This window comes from Balaenoptera ricei, chromosome 2, assembly GCF_028023285.1.
Source record: "Balaenoptera ricei isolate mBalRic1 chromosome 2, mBalRic1.hap2, whole genome shotgun sequence".
In the NCBI taxonomy this organism is placed as follows: domain Eukaryota; kingdom Metazoa; phylum Chordata; class Mammalia; order Artiodactyla; family Balaenopteridae; genus Balaenoptera; species Balaenoptera ricei.
The window spans coordinates 24,291,064-24,310,561 of NC_082640.1; the positions used below are offsets into that span (position 1 = coordinate 24,291,064).

Sequence of the window (19,498 nt, forward strand, 5' to 3'; positions counted from 1 at the left end):
ACACACCTTCCCATCTGAAAACGCAACAACATCCTAAAACTTCTTTGCAAAGTATTTATTTTCTTCAGGTGTGTTAACAGGTTTTATAAACCACCATGATATCTGGTTAGTTTTTAATTATTCAAACTCAAAAATGACTACAAAGGTGGCAGGAAAAAAAATGTATATTTATACACAGAATTTCCCCAACTATAAACTTTTCAAGGCCATTTGAGAAAGCTGTAGAGCTGAGGCACAAAGTAATCCTTGTAATGTCCGTCGATGAAGCCTTTCCCACTGTTGTGCACAAACCAACAAGGAACGTCGGTCCCAAACACTCTGTCTGTCCGGTAGTCCTTCTGGAGGCCTCTGCAAGGAGAACGATGGGCGTGGTTAGGACACAGACTGGGGCGTGGCCAGCCTGTGTATCCAGAAAGAAGACACACTCTCCCTCTCTGTTTTCTGCCCGCTTCTAGCACCGTACCTGCTAACACCCCCGTGCCCCATCCCCATTCCCCAAGTCTTCCCCAAGTCATACAAAGCACCAGAGCCTGGGGCTTGGTTTAGAAAGACAGACAATAAGCAGTGTGTCCTTAGAAATTCAAATAACCTGTCTAGAGATTGACCAATATGGACTTTTCCAGGAAGGTAAAGAGTGCAAATTAACTTTCCTTTTTTATTTTTTCCCTGCTGCCTTAGCGGAGGGGAGGCCCATGTATTCAGAGGCAGTCCTCTTTCTGGACATGGGGAAAGGGACAAGGGGGCAGTGGGAACTGGCTGGGGGCTGTGTCCTCAAGGTTGCCTAGGGCTGGTATAGTCTCCAAATTAGCCCAGAGCAAGGAAGAAGCTGCCAGATTTAGCAAATAATGCAGGATGCCAGTTAAATTTGAATTTCAGATAAACACCACTCATGTTTCAGCAGAAGTATGTCCCAAGTATCTGAAATTCACAATTTCCTGGGTGTCTTGTGTTTATCTGGTGAGACTGGAAGAGGATCCAGCCATCGTGCTCTCTGGGGCGCTGAGGCTACTGCAGGGAGGCTGCGGGGCGGAAATAACGTTCAAATGGGAAGAAGGTGGAAACGAAGCTCCAGCTCGCAGGTTCCCTGCAGGATGAATCTGAGGTGCCTCTCACCTTGACTGCAGGGGTGACTGTTCTACTTAGGGGCGACGCCGGCTGTTCCTGAGACATTCATGTCTTTCGTTTTAAGGGTAAAGAAGTTATACGGTATATTGCCATTAATGAGCTTTAAAACATACATCTTTGCGCGTGGCCCACTGGTCGAGTTAGTTTCCGCTGTGCGTCACGAGGTGCTGGCAGTAGATGAAAATGGGGCCCAGCCTTTACCTTTGGTCATTAGCATAGAGTAGATGTGTGTTTACCAACCTCAGATAACTTGTTATTACTGTGATCAACTGTGCTCAGCGTTGCTTCTACGAAACACGTTTACTGACGCCCAGTGGTAACTCACTGATCTCTGGTAAACCCGTACTAGTTGAGTAGTGTACTAAGAGCCCATTGTTTCAGTTCACAAATCTATTTCTGTGGTAATTTTATTTTACTGTTGTAATTCTATGGTTTAATGATTATTGTAATTTTATGGCTTAATTGTTGTAATTTTATGGTTTAATGAAGTACATGGAAGCCAATGACATCCGTGTGCCAAAAGAGTCATTTCTCATCGAGCAAAGTTGGCTGCTTTGTAAAAACTCTAAAAAGGCCCCAAATTCTTTAATATGATACCAAATTAGGCCTGGGTGAGACAACTGTAAAAAACTGGGAAAAATGAAAAAGACGTATAAAAATTTTACACTCAGGATGCTTTACAGGTATCTATGTTTTCACTTCAAAATGAAACATATGGATCCGGTTTGTGTAAGAAAAGCTACATCAAGACATATTCAGTAGATTCAAACACAAACATGCATTCAGTGGATAAATACTCAAAAAGAAAGCTCTAGGCTTACGTAAAAATCTACACATTCTTTCGCTAGCACTAAGGCGCGTAGATATTTTTATGATTTCTTCCTCTGATCTGCTTTTTCAATTATCCAGCTTGTGGCCATATGGCTTCTAATGTATGAAGGTGAGAATAGTAGATTAATTAATCTTGGCATTTGATGGTACGTACTTATGTACCTGGTCATTTTTTGCATTTCGGATGAACTCTCTGCAGTGTCCTTACGCCAATGCCACGTATGTGTCTCTTCCTGGTGAATTGTTTAGTGTGACACAGGTAAAGCTTGAAATGGCTTTTCTTGTTCTTCTGTTTGGCCGAGTGAGTCCAATCCTAACAGGAGCCCTTTTTGTTCCCGTAGTATGCATCTGAGACATACCTGGTGACAATCAGCTTTTGTCCCTTCACGTCCATGTTTGCCTCTGGCTTCTCAGGGTCCTTTCCTGGTCGCTCATTGAAGATACGTATCTTTGGCTCATACATGAACTGGCCTATGAAACAAAGTCCAGACGTTTATTTACATGTAACTCAAAGGAAGACAGAAGGACAGCCTGGTCATGTGATCCAAGCTGCATTTTGGTCCCCCCATCTAGACTTTCTGGGGTAGGCAGATGTATTGAGAGGAAAAGGATGCAGATGGGGATGGGTTCTTCCTGAGGGCAAATCCATGCTGCTCACCCCATGGTCATTTGACATATGAGTCTGATCGACTGGACCCTAAGTAAAATCGAACACCCTGATGGTGGGGGTAAAGGTCAGCACCTGAGAGTACAGCTCAAATCTAGAAACACGTTTGGTTTGTGATGCTATACAGTACGCTTAAATTGCCACCGTTCTTTAAAAAGGAGGGAAGGTTGACCTGGACGCCCTGCTTGTTATCACAGACTTCCTAAACCAGTTCACTTCTCTTCAGTGAGAAAAAAATCTTCAGCACAAAACTTACAATGTATCCATCCCTTCTCTTAATTTGCCCAGTATGTGATGAAATCCCAGCCCTGGGAAACTTTGTCTGGAGCAGCAAGTAGTCCCAGCTATAGCATTACGAGTCGCCCTGCACTGCTGTGTTGGGTTGTAGGAATCATGTTTTTTATTCTCTGTGTATTATGATGTTTTGACATCTTAAAAACTCCGTCTGGCTGGGGAGAGACTGCGCCTCCCTGGGAAAGCCAAGTCTGAAAGAGAGCAAAGGACTCAGCCGGGAGCATGGCGGGGATCTGCAAACGAACCAAGCCAGAGCCGGACCTCCTCTCTCTGGCCTGGGAGCCCCAGAAGGAATCTTTCCAGGGCCAGGTGCCAGGCAAGGAAAGAGCGCCCTGTAGCCCAACGCCCACTGAAATTATTAAGCTAGCCAACCCCAAACCATCCTGCTCTGTCCTGTCTTTGCCACAGAAACCCCAATAAAGGCTCTGGCCCGGGCCTACCTCTTGCTTCTGCTTCTGGTTCCTGACCCAAACCTGGCCTCCCCATGGCCCTGCATGGTGAGATGTGTCTCATGTTTCTATGGAAACCGCGAGCAACGGTAAATGTTACACTCTCTCAGCGACACTGACCTCTTTGTGTGCCACTCAGGCACCTTCATAAATTAAGACCGGGGCACACAGTGTGGGTCCTCCCTGAACCCTTGAGTCCATACCTGTCACTTTCCCACATTCTAACCAAATGTTCTAACCTTGAGCCAAAGTTGTTCAAGACCTAGGGTGGTCAGTCCCACACCTGCCGGATGGTCCACAGACACTTTACCTATCAACCCGTGTACATTAGGAGAAAACTTGTTTGTGGGGGGGATGTAGATCCCCAAAAAGTCGACATTGATCGGATGCTTCTTCCAAACGCGATGAAGTAAAACAGAGAAGGACATCTCTTTATCCAGGGTGATAGTCACAGTTTTCTCTTTCTTCACCGAGACAAGCACCCTGGTGGGAAGTCAAAAAGGAATTAATGATTCCAGAACAGACTCGTTTTAGAATGTCATTCCTCTCTCACCCCTAATATGACTTCACTCTGCCCCGTACAATCCCCCCAGTTTTCTAAGAGCTTTACAACATTTTGGCCACAGAACGTTGATTTATCTCCCAGCGCTGAAATTCTGTCAATGTATACATTTCCGTATCAACAATGAACAGATACTAATGGGAAGATATTACTCACAGGACAAAATCATAGTGTTTCTGAGCACTCTGACACTCTGAGCTGGATTTCAGTTGATGGATTCATTCACATGTCCAACATGTACTTATTGAGGACTTACTGTATGCCAGGCGCCAGGCTAGCACTGAGACACACCGTGACCAAAACACATAGACTCTACTGCCAGGAGCAGGGCAGAAAGTAACAAAATTTTTTCTGAACCTTGACTTCTTCACATTTAAAATGATGATTTTGAATTTTATGTTTGTGTCACGCATGTCTGGATTTGTTGATGTAGTCACGTGCCAAGGATACACCTGAATACGGATGTAACTGTACTTGCCTCTGGTTAAGGACGTGGGCCGTGTCAGACCAGGACAAGACGGATGTTCGAGAGCCCCTGCTCAGGGAGATGGTCTCGGTGCTGATTTCTATTTTCATGCCCTCATGTTGGAAATAAAATCCCAGTTTCCCAAAATAGGTGCTTAGTTTTTCATTCTTGGGCTTCTTGGCACCAATGAGCTGTCCATTGACCAAAATCCCTGCAAGGAAAAAAAATGTTTTTTTCTCTCTTGTGCGCTCATTTTCTTTCTTTCTTTTTTTTTTTGCACATATGGGCACCATAATTCAAATTTATAAAACCTGACAGTATGGGAAAATTATTTTTTTATTTAGCTTCAGGATTTACATAACATTTTTTTCCTCTGTAATTCTCATTTTATAACTATTTTATTATGGTTTAAATTAATCACATCACAACAAGTTCTGCTAGTTCATACTCAGAGCATTTTATCTATAATAGTTCAAATAGTTAGGAATATATTTATAATTCATTTCTCACTATCAGAGTTTGAAAAGAGTAGTTTGAAATATATATATAAGATTTTATTAAGGTAGAAAAGAAAGAAATCCCAGGTAGTGACAGTGAAGAATGACCATGATCTAGTAGTCCAATTCTAATATAATATCTTTTTATTTTACCTAATTCTGGATCAGAAACAAGATTGAGGATTTTTCCAGGTTCTGAGTCAATATTGAAACAAATATTCTTTTGGTTTTTTGGTAGGTAGATGATGAAGTGTGGGTCATTTTCAACTGGAAAATATACAAAGAAAATGAAAACAAACAAAATCATAGAAAGGAAGGTTAATTTGAACAGTATTTTATTCCCGAACATCTTTAATTTCACAACAACAAATGTTTACTGTGCTCCTACTATATGCTAGGTACTGTTCTAGGCACCAGGGACCCAGTGGTCCAAGCGCTGTCCCTTCCTCATGGGGCTGCCATCAGAGTTCTAGGTTATCTTACAAATATAGTGTATACTCGTTTTGTAGCTATCACATATATTCTAGGCTAGAGAGAAAAAAATGAATAAGAAAGACATAAGGTATAAGAAACACAAGCATACACACTATATATATATAATATATACTACAAATGCACTACATATGTGTATATACAGTGACTGTGTGTATAGATAGGTAAAATACCTGTATTTTTAAGTAGTCATATACAGTGCATAAAAATAAAAAAGACATAATATTACCTTTTGGCATACAGATTAATATTGATCAATTCCAAGAGCAATGAAGGATCAAGCTATTCCCAAGAAAGTACTCCTTTGTTACTAGACACCATTATTCCGGCTGATCTTTTTTGTTTGTTTGTTTACCCATTCAACAAATATTTGGTAAGAAAAAAACCCAAACTATGTGCAAAACTCTGAATTAGGCAATGCTTGGTGTAGCTATAAATAAGTCATGGTCTTTACCTTCAAGAGAGAAACAATTTAATGAAGGAGTGACAAAGACTCTCCTGGGACTAACTCTACTCAGGCTTCCCTGAACTCTCCAAGTTTGACCTCAACTTTTGGACTTCCATGTTCCTCTCTGCATTGTCTAATTTTAGCAAAAATCCTACTAAGTAGGTTTAGCTAGAATCCCCCACCCTCCAAATCTGATCACCCTTGATATCTATTCAGGTTCCTCCTCCCCCCACCATCCTCAAGTGAGGTCTGATTACCTGGCCTGCCTTCAGCAAGAATCCTGTTAGGTTAGTTTAACCAGAACCCCCCCTTTCCACTGATGTTTCCTCTTAGTAATCTTCCATTTACTGACCCCAGCCTGGTTTTTGTCTGTAAATTCCCACTTTCCCATGGTGTGTTCAGAGTTGAGTCTAATCTCCCTCCTGCACTGCAATACCCCAAATGCAGTGGTCCCTACACCCATCATGAATAAATTGTTCCTTACCGTGCTTTAACAAATGTCATGAATAATTTTTTCCTTTAACAGAATATCATTTTTTCTTTCATGAAGGCAGACACAACCACTAATGTGAGATGGACTAAAGTATATGATTGAAAAATGGCCCAAGCACACTACTCTGGGAATGAAGATGGAAGGATGATCAATTCCACCCAGGCAAGCGGAGAAAGGCTTTATAAAAGGGTTGGCTTTTGAACTAAGTCCTGAAGGTAGGAAAACACAGGTAGATAAAAGACACAGGAGAGAGATATTTTATTCTGAGTGGACAGAATGAGGAAAGGCATGGAGGGAGAGAAGTTGATGATTTGTTAAGAAAGTAACTCAAGATGACTAGAGGATGGGTTTTTGCGAAGTCTTAGATAAGACTGAGAATGTAGGTCGTAGGGAACCGTGGACCACCAGGCCACAGAACGGACCTTTATTCTGTTGGGGAGCTATTGAAGGTTTTGGAGAAAAATGTGATATGATTTGACCCTCATTTTAGGAAAATTACTGGTCGCAGTATGAATTAAGGATCAGAAAGTAGACATAGGAAGATCATTTAGCAGCTAAGGCAGCAGTAATTCAAGCAAGAAATGTTAAATGCAAAACCCAGCATGGCGGGCGAATGGGTTTGGCGAGAGAGGGGAAATTCAAGATTCATCTGGTAGAATCCACAGTATCTGGTAACCGAGTGGAGAGGAGTCATTTAGCACTTCCAGGCTTCTAGCCTCAGAATTGAAGAAACTGAAGAGGAAGGTTTGACTTAAGACCTGCAGTGGTTGTGTTTTCCAGAATAAAATTGGAAGAGTGGGCTACCATCCAGTGAGAGGTCGCTGTTTTCTAGATGCTATCACAAAGCTCTTCGCAAATATTAACTAATTCTCACCGCAGTCCTGCAGAGGACAGGTGACCTGCCCGAGGTCACATCACAGAGTTAATAAGTGGTAGAGTTATGACGCAAAGCCACGCCGTCTGATTACATGCCCATTCTCCCAGCCATCCTGATATGCTCCTTCAGGTGTGTGTTTGGGAACTCGAAATGGAGGATAAACTCATCCAGAACTGGAACAAAATCTTGTACTTCTTTGCACCCCTCACACCACCAAGCTCATGTTCTGTAGTCAATAAATACTTGGTTAATTGATTTTGTGTAGGAGCTGGGCATGAGAGGGCATCATTAAAACACGCAACAAAGGTTCCCAGCTCTTTGTTTTTTTTAATCAAAAAAATCATTTTATTATGATAGCCTCTTCTTTCCTCTACACAAATAGGGTGTTTTGAGATAACCTGGCTTGAAGGAAATTGCTTTCATTAAAGATAATGATGGGTTTTGCCATTTTGATGAACCTAAATCCCATCCATCAGACCTTTTGGTGAGCAGCAGTGAATCAGTACTGCCGTAATGAGTTGATAGACGTCTACCAGAAACAAAGGATCATACTGAAGTTAGTCTGTGCAGCCTTCCATTCTGATCAGGTTGGAGGGAGATTGAGGACCTGGGGTTAATGGGTGTAAGACTAGCCAGCATTTACTGAGCTTCTCCTAGGAACCAGGAACCTACTTTAGAACCACCTTGCAGGTTATTATCATACCCATTTTGAAGGTGGGCTGAGACCTATAGATGTTTCAGTGTCCAGGCCAAGGTCATGGGGGCAGAGTTTGACCCCAGAACTGTTTGACTCTCAAGACCTTGTCCTTTTGGTTGCCTCATACAGCAGAGACAAGAAACTCGGAGCAAGCACTGCATTCTTACTGAGAAGAACACTTCAAAATAAATTGGCTCGGGCTCTACATGTTTCTACGAAAAGTTTTATTTTGCAAAGGAACAGTTTAAGTGACTCATGAACTTGTCACCGCAATCAGGTCTTGCTCTCAGAAGCCACTCATTGGAAACACATAGCAAAAATGGCTGTTGTGCAAGCACAGCAACCTTGGTCACATAGAGTCCCTCCTCATGTGCCACTTTACGAGGCTGTCACTTCTGAGAGTCACATGCAGAGCCCTTCACCAAAGCTCCATAGTTGGAGGTGATGTGGGAGGGGAGTGGAGGGACCTCTGTCTGAAGCATCAGCACCAATGAAAGTGTGAAGAAGATCACTTTGGGCCCACAAATAACAATTTCAGAGCTAAGTCGTAGAGGTGGGATGTTTCAAAATATCTCTATCAAGATACTTATTAAAGATATTTAAAGATATCATAAATATCGATTCAAAGCCCTTGCTGTGTTCTCTCTGTTATAATTCGATGTCGGGTGAGTGGTAGGTGTACAGTCCTGAGAAATCAGTTCTGAGGATTTCTGGATAGAAGAGTCTTACATTCCAAGCAGTCTAGAAAAGCAGCACATTTCTAAGAAGCTACACCAGAAGCTACTCTGATATTTAAACTGCAAACCACCTGAGTTAAGCTGGTACTTTGGAACTTCCAAGAGGGAGAGGGATGTGCTCCTTCTTTGAATGTTTAAATTTACTCCTAAGTAAAAGGCAGAAAAGGGGCACAAGCTTTCTACATGGGACCAGCCAATGGGTAGGCAGTGGAAATCCCTTTCACTGAAAGGCATAGTGCCGATCAGGAACAGGAGAGAAGATAGTTTCCTATTTCCCCCAGGCAGCTCCTCTCTCTGGTTGAGAAATAAGACCCTGCAGAGGTTGACAACCAGAAGGCAAAGAAAGAATCTGCACAAGGAAGCCAGCTGCAGCTGCCAGGACTCTCACGAGGAAATTCGTTTTCCTGGCTTTCACACGATTGCATCTGCTACCCATGCCTGCCACTGAAACCACTGGTAGAAAGATTTTTAAATGCTGAGCAAAACTAGGATTTTCAAATATGCTGTTGATTAAAATCAAGTAAGCAAATTAACAAACAACCCCACAAAATAATGTATGATAATGCAGTTATATAGGAAACAACATTCAAGTATTTTTGATTATAAAATTGATAATAACACCTATTTAGGGACTTTCCTGGTGGCTCAGTGGTTAAGACTCTGCGATTTCACTGGAGGGGGCACAGGTTTGATCCCTGGTCGGGGGAACTAAGATCCCACATGCTGCACGGTGCGGCCAAAAACAAACAAACAAAACACCTATTTATTGAGTGACTATAACATGCCAGCTCTTTAAAGATGGTTACACATTTAATCGACAGCTATGTAAGTAGCTTACATCATGATACTTACGTACTTACAGCTATGTAAGTATCATGATGCCTCTTTTCAAAATGAAGGAAGTGAAGTGCAGAAATGTTAAGTAACTTAAGTTCAAATGAGTGTCATGAACAATCTCCAAAGAAGATGTCCTTTCCATTGATACCCATTGGCCCTCCCCACACGAGAGGTGCATCTCTTCCATCCCAGAGGGTTTGCCTCGTACAGTTGGAAATGGGGTGCTATGGAACGCGTTGTCCCCCCCAAATTCATATGTTGAAGCTGTAACCACCAACATGATGGTGTTTATAGAGGTGGGGCCTTGGGAGCTGATGAAGGTTAGACAAGGTCATGAGGGTGGGACCCTTATGATGGGATTTGTGCCCTTATAAAAGAGACACTGGAGAGCCTGCCCTCTATCTCTCTCTCCAGTGCATACACAAAGGGGCCATGTGAACACACAGGAAGACAGGTGCTGCCTACAAACGAAGAAAATGAAATGTACCTTGCTGGCACCTTGATCTTGGACTTCCCAGCCTCCAGAACTGTGAGAAATAAACTTCTGTTGCTTAAACCACCCCGTCTATGGTATTTTGTTTTGGTGGCCCAAGCTGACTAATACACGGGGCCATCTTCTTTCCATGGAAGGCAACGATGCCTATAAAAGGCTCCCAGTTTTACCAGGATTTTTTAAACGTATACAAATGCTCCATGGCATTATGGTCCAATTGAGATCTGGGATGTGGAAGCATTGTGGAAGTTCCCTTACCTCTCATCACGTGTGGAGGAGGGGTTGTCTCAAGCACTGGAGCGCCAACCGCGGGCATTGGGACCATTTGTGTCGGTGAAGGGTTCACCCAAGGTGGGAATGAATTTGGAGCAACTCTGTTGCCATAATACAGGGCACCTGCATAGAAAAAAACTGTATCCATTAGTTTCCGGGTTTACTTTTCCATGGACATTGCTTACAATATCAAGAATCTGTTTTATGCAGACAGACCCCAGAGGTTCTCAGCTAAGGTTTTCTCCCATTATTTTTATTCCTGAGTTCTCCATCTTTCAGCTCCTTCCATCATCATGCTGTGAGGGCCTGCTGTAGGCTCCTCTGCAGAGTCTGGGTCCCGGGCTAGGGTCAGTAGGAGGAGGAACCAGCCCTCAGAGGTTGGGGAAGGACCTTGTGCCTTCACCATAAACTGGGGAGATGAGGTCCAGCCAGACTCTGGACGGCATCTTCTCGGATCTATTCCTATCTACTCACCAAACGACAATCAGAAAGCAACAAGGATTTACTGTATAACATGATATTCAATATCTTGTAATAACCTATAATGGCAAATAATCTGAAAATACATATATATATAAAATGGAATCATTTTGCCATACACCTGAAACTAACACCATATTGTAAATCAACTATACTTCAATAAAAAAGAAAACAAAACAAAACAATCTGAACGATTTAGTTTCCCAACCAACCAATATCCCCTACTGGTTGCAAAAAATTCATTTGGCTTTCTGATATGCAGTCAGCTCCTTGTCTCTGAGAAAAAATGCCAGTTCACCTAGGCATTTTATCCAGGGGATATAAAATCACCTATAAATGCCAGGTCATCTAGCGTGAGTTTCTCCCTGCATAAGTTTAGCTGTGAGGCTCCAGGCTATTGTAACTGGAAGTCAGAAGTAAGAGTTTCTTGAAGCCTGGACCACTGTCATAAAGTTGGCATCTCACTTGGACAGAATTAAAAATGCAGAAAACGATCCCTCCGGTGAATGCTGGTCATTCTCAAGATTGTTATAACAGGACCAGTCCCTAAGAAAGGGAGGAAGGAAGAAGATGAGTAAACCAAGCTCTTCTAAATGTGGGCACACATGCCCTTGGGTGTACCTTGGGACATTCCACAAGACACAGAGATCATGGATAGCTTTTATGGCAATTTTGAGCTTCTTAGCTTCCATATATATTTTTCCCAAGAAAACCCCTTTCTCCTAGTTTAGAAATGGAAGGCACACCTTTTCCTGCCTGCCTCACCAAAAACCTCCCGGGAACTAAGTGTCCATTTGAAAATCAGTTTAGTGCCCCCAAATGGAATAACTCCAATGTCTAGGAAACAAATCTATTTGTAAGTCAGACAATTTTCAACTCTTTGCTTTCAACAGGATTGGAGTAGGACCTGACCTGTCATCTGATAGACCATTAAAAATACTTTTTGGAGTACTAGATTCTATATGAGTTTTGTATATGACTTCAAAGAAGTTCAGATAAGTGAGTGCCACTGCTATAACCAAGTTCTTTCCATTCCTGTTTACTTTTATGTATGTCAACAAGGCTTATCAGGACTTAGGCTTATAAAAAAATATTGGGTTGGCCAAAAAGTTCATTTGGGTTTTTCCGTAACATCGTATGAAAAATTTCTCCACCAGGTAGGCAGACTCACCTGAACAGCAAGAATGGTCTTGTGGAGGGGAGTCTGCCAGCATGCGTTCATCCCCGGCGTCATTCTCTATCACCATGGATGTGAGGGGGGTCACTATATGGTGATCCAGAGACATCTGCAGGATTGTTTTTGTAATTTTCCTTTTCACAGCAGCTGTAGGAGCCAGGCTCCTGTACTCAGGAAACAGAGACATTGGACAGCATCACTAGATTTAACTCCACCACTTCTGGGTCCAACTGGGACCCTGGGGACCACGAGGTAAAACAGAATTAACTGGCTTCATGGAGCTTAGTATTTTGTCTATCCATGCAGTCCTAAGGAATTTTTAAACAGATTATTATTTTTTTTAACTGAAGTATAGTTGGTTTACAGTGTTCTGTGTGTTAATTACTGCTGTACAGCAAAGTGCTTCAGTTATACATATATATGCATTCTTTTTCATATTCGTTTCCATGATGGTTTATCGCAGGATACTGAATATAGTTCCCTGTGCTCTACAGTAGGACCTTGTTGTTCAGCAGATGTAATAGCTCACATCTGCTCACCCCAACCTCCCACTCCACCCCTCCCCCGACCCCCTCCCCCTTGGAAACAAGTCTACATAAGTTATTTTTGAGAGCAGTTTTAGGTTCACAGCAAAACTGAGCAGAAAGTAGAGCTTTTCCGTATACTCCCTGCCCCTTCCCCACCCGACAACCTCCCCCATTATCAACATCTCCCAGTAGAAGTGGTACATCTGTTACAATCGATACATCTACATCTACACATCACCATCACCCAGGGTTCACTTTTGTGTTGTACATGCTATGGGTTTGGACAAATGTATAATGGCAGGTATCCATCATTATAGCGTCATACAGAGTAGTTTCACTGCCCTGAGAAATGCCCTGTGCTCTGCCTGTTCATCCTTTCCACCCACTGCTCAATGGCAAACACTGATCCACTTTACAGGGATTCTTTCTTAAAAATCAATATTTAACGTCTGCAGCAATTTGCTATGTACCTTTACATACACCCAGTTGCCTCTGTAAAGATGCAGGGACAGTTCCCACTCACTCTAAAGCCACAGCTTACAATCTTGTGTCTGTTTTATAATCTTACTGACATTAAGGATTTTCTCTCTGAGCACAGTTATACAGCCGTATTTCATTTTTCCCAGCCCCGTTCACACCACCCTGCTCCCTCTTCCTAAGAATCTGATCGAATAGGTGGAGGCGGGCTGGGGAACAGTAATTTTCTTATCCAAACACCCTCCTGTAATTCTGATACACGTGATCAAAGAACCATACATAACTCTAGAAATATAGTTTTTATATTGGAGCATTTAAATACCAGTCAGCTGAGAAGCCAGAGATGAAACAGGTACCTATGGGAAGCCCTTCCTTATGTGATATCAGAATTGCATAAGCGTAAATTTCTCTTTGGACAATAATCTATTTTCAGGAGTAAATGCAAATGAATTCCTGATACCCATAGCAATGAGATGGATGAATCTCATGGCCATCACATCGAGTGAAAGAAGACAGAAACAAAAAATACAGTTTGTAGCATTATATGAAATTTCATCATAGACAAAACTAATTGATAGTGACAGATGTCAAAATAGTGATTTCTACTCGAGGTGGGAGGTGGGTGTTGAGTGGAAAGGAAAATGAAGGAGACTTCAGAAATGGAAGAAGTGTTCCGTGTCTGGATTGGGTGCTGATTACGTGGGTGATGTGCGTAAAAATTCATTCAACTGTACCTTTAAAATGAATGCACTTCACATGCTTTATTGTATGCATGTTACATGTCAAGAAAAAAGAAAAAAAGAGTGAACCCAGCTTGAGTTAAAACTGCCTGAAACCAGTGGAAATGAATACTCCAAACCCTGTAATAATTTGCTGCCTTTCTTGGTTCCAAACTCTTTTTTTTTTGTCTATTATGTCAAGTATCCAAGGCAAGTCTTTTGCGTTTGCAAATCCCTGTGGTGTATGGTCTTCTTACCGTTCAGCCAGAAGTTGGTTGATGGTCAGATAGGCCCACAATTTCTTGGTGAAATCAGGATCTGCATGCTTGTCTTTGGATAGAAAATCCTCCAAGCCATCCATCTCGGCCAGGGTTTCCAAGACTAACTCTGCATTAGCCTGGACAATGGAAGGTTCAGTTGAAAGACACCAGTGGGGCAGAATTGTAGTTAATCAATTCACATTTTCCAAAGGATCTACTGTGAGTGAATCAGGGTAGCAGGCAACTTGAAGGGGAATGCAAAATAATCCAAAAGAATATACAAGAGGAAGTAAGTGCCAACCTCTAGAGTTTGGGATGAAAAAGGTAAGGATTTACACAATAGTTGGGAAGATGGCACAGATATTCTCAGGCCTTCCCTTTCGCTTTTTGCTTTTATCATACCCACAAGATTCTTGGAATTCAGAGTATCAGCCTGTTAATATACAAGATGTCTCTTGTATACTAAGGGGACAATTAGTATTTTTAGAATAAGCAGATAAGTAGAAGTACCGAAGTTGCAGTGATAATACTCTGTAACTGCTCCAATTTATCAGGGTCAACTTTTCCTGCCACCACGATCTCTGAGCCTCCAAAATAGTTATGGAAACTGTTTTGAGTGACATCTGTTACTGGTGTTTGGGGATAGTTGAACTGAACATTCCGGAGCAAGGGAGTCGAGACCTGGTTGTAGAATTTCTACAATTCATAGAAAAAAACAGAGAAATCATTATTTTCATATCACTTTATAGACCTAAAGCATTTTTCTCTGAGATTCTTCAAGTGCTTAGCAGACATCGCTCAATTTATTCTCCCAGGATCTCTGTGGAAAGCTATGGAAAATCCTCATAGTTATTCAATGAACTGAAACAGAGACGATCAAGACTTTGTTAAGAATGTTACTCTTGATTTAAGAGCCCAGTATATTTTCTTTCTGTTATGACGAGCATGAAAAGCTCAGGGACTCTCATGATAAGTCAGCTGGGTGGATATCCCCAAGTTAGAACCCGTCTCTTACCTGTTCCCAGGTTTAAATATGGTGCCTGCTATTGATAGATGGTACCTGGTACTGACAGAGGGTGGAGTAAAGTATATTCTTCTTCTCCTTCATTTTTTCTTGTCCATTTAGTCAAAATAAACAAGTAACTGATATCCTTTATATTTAAGGAAACGTACAGGCTATAGTTTGATTTGTGTTGCATTATAGAAAGTTGATTTCCAAGATGCCAATGTACTTTAAAGGGAGACCAGTGCCCATGGCGATTAGGAGGACCGACGGCTTAGCAGGACTGGAGAGACACAGGAAGCCGTGATGGTGTCTCCCAAGACCTGTTCAGGGAGTAGGGAACTTGGTATCCATCACCTTACCACCTCTCATCTCACTGTTACTGCAGGTGTACAAGTGGGGGTGGGGTGCATGAGAAAGGAATAGAACACTTCCCCGATTCTTGTGACCTAATATAGCTGACATAATGACAATTTTTACTTAAATTCAGCCATATTCTTTTGGGCATCAGATATTGCTAGTTGAATGATTTCAAGTGAAGAAAAAAAAAAAAGAACAGAAAAAAAAGTTACCTTGAGCTGGGCAGAAGTGTCCTGGTTTCCATAAATCCTTTGCGCGATCCCACGGTTTTCGTTGGAGAGTCTCTTCAAAAAATCATAGTCAACATCAAATCCTATCCCCAAACTGAACAAGGAGATGTTTTCTCGTATGTTCTGCTTCACGTTTTTCTGAATTTTTGACAATTTCAATTCCCCTAAAGATGATGACAGGAAGGAAAGGAGTGAGGAGGCAATGCTATCAAGATTTGGGAAAACCCATGGAGGGCAGTTTAGCAAAATTTGTCCAAATTCAGAATGCACCTATGCTTTGACTCAGTCACTCAACTTCTAGGAATTTTCCCTAGAGATGCCCTCATACATGTTGAAATGAAGGACGGGCAGTGGTATATAGCAATGTTATTGGGAATAGCAACATATTAGAAACAACTTAAATGTACACTGATAAAGGAGATGGGTTAAATTATGGTATATTCAAACTGTGAAATACTATGCAGTTATAAAAAAGAACATGGCAACTCTTTATGTGTTTATATTGAATGATCTCAAAGGCACATTTTTAAAGGGGAGAAAAACAAGGTGAAGGTCAGTGTATGCAGGATGCATTTGTATACATGTATATATGTGTGTGTGTATATATTTTCATATATTTGTGTGTACATGTATATACAGTATACAGATACACATAGAATATCTCTGGAAAGATACACAAGAAACTGGTAACCAGTGACTGTCTCTCGGGACAGGAAATGGATGGTTGAGGGTCAGGAGTAAGAAACTGACAATTTTTTAAGCTTATTTCCTTTTTTTCCTTAGGATTTTATTCTAAAATTGAATTTTAAAAGTCATCTGATCCAAGCACTGAATCTACGACAAATACACAACGACTGCCATTCTGCCTTGCCCTCCCTCTTTCTAGAACTCTGGTACATTGTCAGGATTGCACCACTGGTTCTCCTTCCACTGAGCTGTGTCAGGCACAGTTAGGTACAACCTTGTCTACAAGACGGACTGCAGCTCAATCTAGCATTCACTCTCACTGATGCTCGTCCGTGTAAAGACGCAAATGAAGCAAATGAAAATAACACTATATGTAATAGAAGCAGGGAGATGGCGAGCCATTGTGTGGATAAGAAAACACACAGGATGCATCAGAGAGAAGTAATCTGCCCAGGTGCAGTGAGTACATGGGGGAAATTTGGAGAACAGTGGGAGAACAGGTCACTGCAGACTCAGAGGATACATCCTCAACCCACACACTCCACACACCACCTCACACACCTTACGCTGAGGAAATAAACACACTGCACTAGTATGTATCAGCAATCCTCATAGCACATGACTCAAATTCGAATGCAAGTTTTCCCACATTGTGGAGGGGAAACTGAGGCATTCAAGAGCATCCTGCCCCCAAACGTCTGGGGACTGCTTTAAGTGGAGTGAATGCTTCAGGGTCAAAAGAATCCTTCTTTTAGGAAGCATGGCTTTAAAATGGCTTAGACACTCAGGCAAATGCCATTTGAGTTCCCATTTTGAGCAAATCACGTTCCCAAGCAACGAGAGTAAAAATATTTATCACTAAAAATGTAAATGATACTCGCCTACTGTCGGATCGCCGTCAGACACCAAAATGATCAGCGAGACCGCGTTGGGGTCCAACAGCCCCAAGTTATTGGCTTCATTCAAAATAAAGATGGCCCGCAGGAGTGCTTCGTTGATATTCGTCCCTGTGAAAGCCATAGAATGTGTTGTTCTGTTACATACTCTTACTTTCCACAGAAACAATCACGTCTTGGGTTCAGGTTCATCTGTCTGGTGATGACTCATGTATAGTTTATTCAGTACCCAAATCATTCGATTGCTTTCCAAATTTTGACCAGGCTGGTCCAGATCCCCCAGTGGAATAAAATATTCACTTTGTAGTAAATGGTTCCCTTAGAGATGAATTAACCCTTTCAAAGCAACAGTCATTTTGTTAACCACCAAACTGAAGTCACCTAATTCAGCCTTGCTGACATACTTGGACACTGTTCTGTAAACAATTATGTGTTATGACATGTGATTTTTTTCTCTTTTTTTAATTGACGTTTAGTTGATTTACAATGTTGTGCTAATTTCTGCTTTACAGCAAAGTGATTCAGTTATACATACATATACATTCCTTTTTTATATTCTTTTCCATGATGGTTTATCTCAGGATATTGAATATAGTTCCCTGTGCTATACGGTAGGACCTTGTTGTTTATCCATCCTGTATATAATAGTTTGCATCTGCTAATCCCAAACTCCTCGTCCATCCCTCCTCCACGTCCCTGTCGCCCTTGGTAACCACAAGCCTGTTCTCTATGTCTGTGAGTCTGTTTCTGTTTCACAGATAAGTTCATTTGTGTCATATCTTAGTGATATCATATGGTATTTGTCTTTCTCTTGCTATGCGAGTCATAAGAAGGCTAGTATCACTTACTGACACCCTTTTCTGAGGATGGAATGGTTAGAAATGTGTGTGGAATGGGGTATGCTTTCACCACGACCATAGTATTCATTGTTTAATAATAAATGTATTATTTAAAGCAGACCACTGCAGACTGGGCAAAGACCACTGGGGTAGGGAATCGTATTTCTTAAGTGAACCAAGATTTGAATCCTATGGAAGTTTCTCACTGGGCTGTGGGCTAACCCTACTCACCTCCACTGGGCTGGATTTTGTGAATGTAATTCTTGGCATCTGCAATCTGTGTTTTAGTAGCTGGGACTAAATCGTTTCTCCAGGTTCGAACATTGTGGTTGAAATCAACCATGGAGAAATGGTCTTCAGCGCGTAGATCATCCAATATGGTCTTCATCGCTTCCACTGTCTGTTTTGAGAGAGAATAGAGAAGGGTTTTAATACATAAGCTCTAAGCCTAAGATGAAATGAGGAAGACCAATAATTCATCCTAGTCATCTTTCAAGCACTGGCTCAAGCTATAATTTTTCCAGAAAACCATATAAATCCACTTGAGTCAACACAGATCTACCTCTCCTGTATTCTGAACATGTATTGTCTGTATTTTGATACTTAAACTTTTACTGTCTTCTTTTGTCATGCATGACCAGTCTCACTAGCTTGACTTTAAGTTGAGGATTATGAGCTTCAGGTGTCCCCTCTGTGGTGCCTGAAAATCAAATGTACTTCTCAAGTGCATCTACTCAGCCTTCTCATCCACTACCACGTAATTATTGCTTCCCATCTCCTTCCCCTTCAAACCACCAACACCCGCCTCTCCTGTCTCAGCTGATGACCTGGATTCCTACTTCACTGAGAAATGGAAGCAATCAGAAGAAAATTTCCACAACTCCCACCGCCATAAAGTCCCACCTGCCAGTACTTGTACCCATAAACTTTTCCTTCCCGCCTGGTAATGTAGAAGAACCAGTAGTTGTATTTCCGCTTAATGCAAATCCATCCACCTGTCACCTAGATTGCATTCTCTCTCGTCTACTGAAGCACATGGCTCTAGCAACTGCCCTTTGCCTCTCCTGCATCTTGAATTTCCCTCTGTTGGTACATTTCCATAAACAGAGTAACATGCTATCATTTCTCATTCCTTTAAAAACCTCATAATGTACCCACTTGCCCCATTTCTCAACTTCCCTTTGCAATAAAATTCCTTGAAAGAACTGTCTAAACATACTGTCTCCAAATCTTCTTTTCCTATTCTTTCTGAAACACATTCCATTCAGGTTTTCACCATCATCCCTCCACTGAAACATCGCTCGTCAAGGTTGTTGTGAAATCCGGTGGACTATTCTCACCTCATCAGACTCAATCTGAGCAGCGTTTGGACCAACTGGTCACATCTCTCTCCTAATATAACTTCCTCGTCTTCTTCCAGAGCCTTGGACACTCTTGGTTTTCTTCTTCTTTCATTGGCTATTTTTTCTTAGTCTTCTTTGCTGGTTCCTCGTCTTCTCCTCAGATAATTCTAATTACTGGAATAGTGTAAGTTTGACTCTTGGTTTTCTTCTCTTATCTACACTTACTCCTTGATGTTCTCACCTGGTCTCATGGCTGTGAATA

General features: G+C 41.7%; 1 protein-coding gene across 1 annotated transcript in view; it reads right to left on the minus strand.

Moving 5' to 3' along the window:
* Positions 1–200: 200 nt before the first annotated feature.
* Positions 201–19,498, minus strand: part of ITIH2 (inter-alpha-trypsin inhibitor heavy chain 2) — a 37,813-nt gene continuing 18,515 nt past the window's right edge. The window contains exons 10-21 of the mRNA XM_059915326.1: positions 18,125–18,293; positions 17,040–17,165; positions 15,454–15,635; positions 14,389–14,574; positions 13,876–14,015; positions 11,890–12,059; positions 10,224–10,361; positions 5,045–5,158; positions 4,407–4,605; positions 3,677–3,849; positions 2,316–2,427; positions 201–348 (exon numbers count right to left, since the gene is read on the minus strand). Of these exons, the coding sequence (XP_059771309.1) occupies positions 201–348; positions 2,316–2,427; positions 3,677–3,849; positions 4,407–4,605; positions 5,045–5,158; positions 10,224–10,361; positions 11,890–12,059; positions 13,876–14,015; positions 14,389–14,574; positions 15,454–15,635; positions 17,040–17,165; positions 18,125–18,293 (1,857 nt within the window). The remainder of the gene's footprint in view (positions 349–2,315; positions 2,428–3,676; positions 3,850–4,406; positions 4,606–5,044; positions 5,159–10,223; positions 10,362–11,889; positions 12,060–13,875; positions 14,016–14,388; positions 14,575–15,453; positions 15,636–17,039; positions 17,166–18,124; positions 18,294–19,498) is intronic.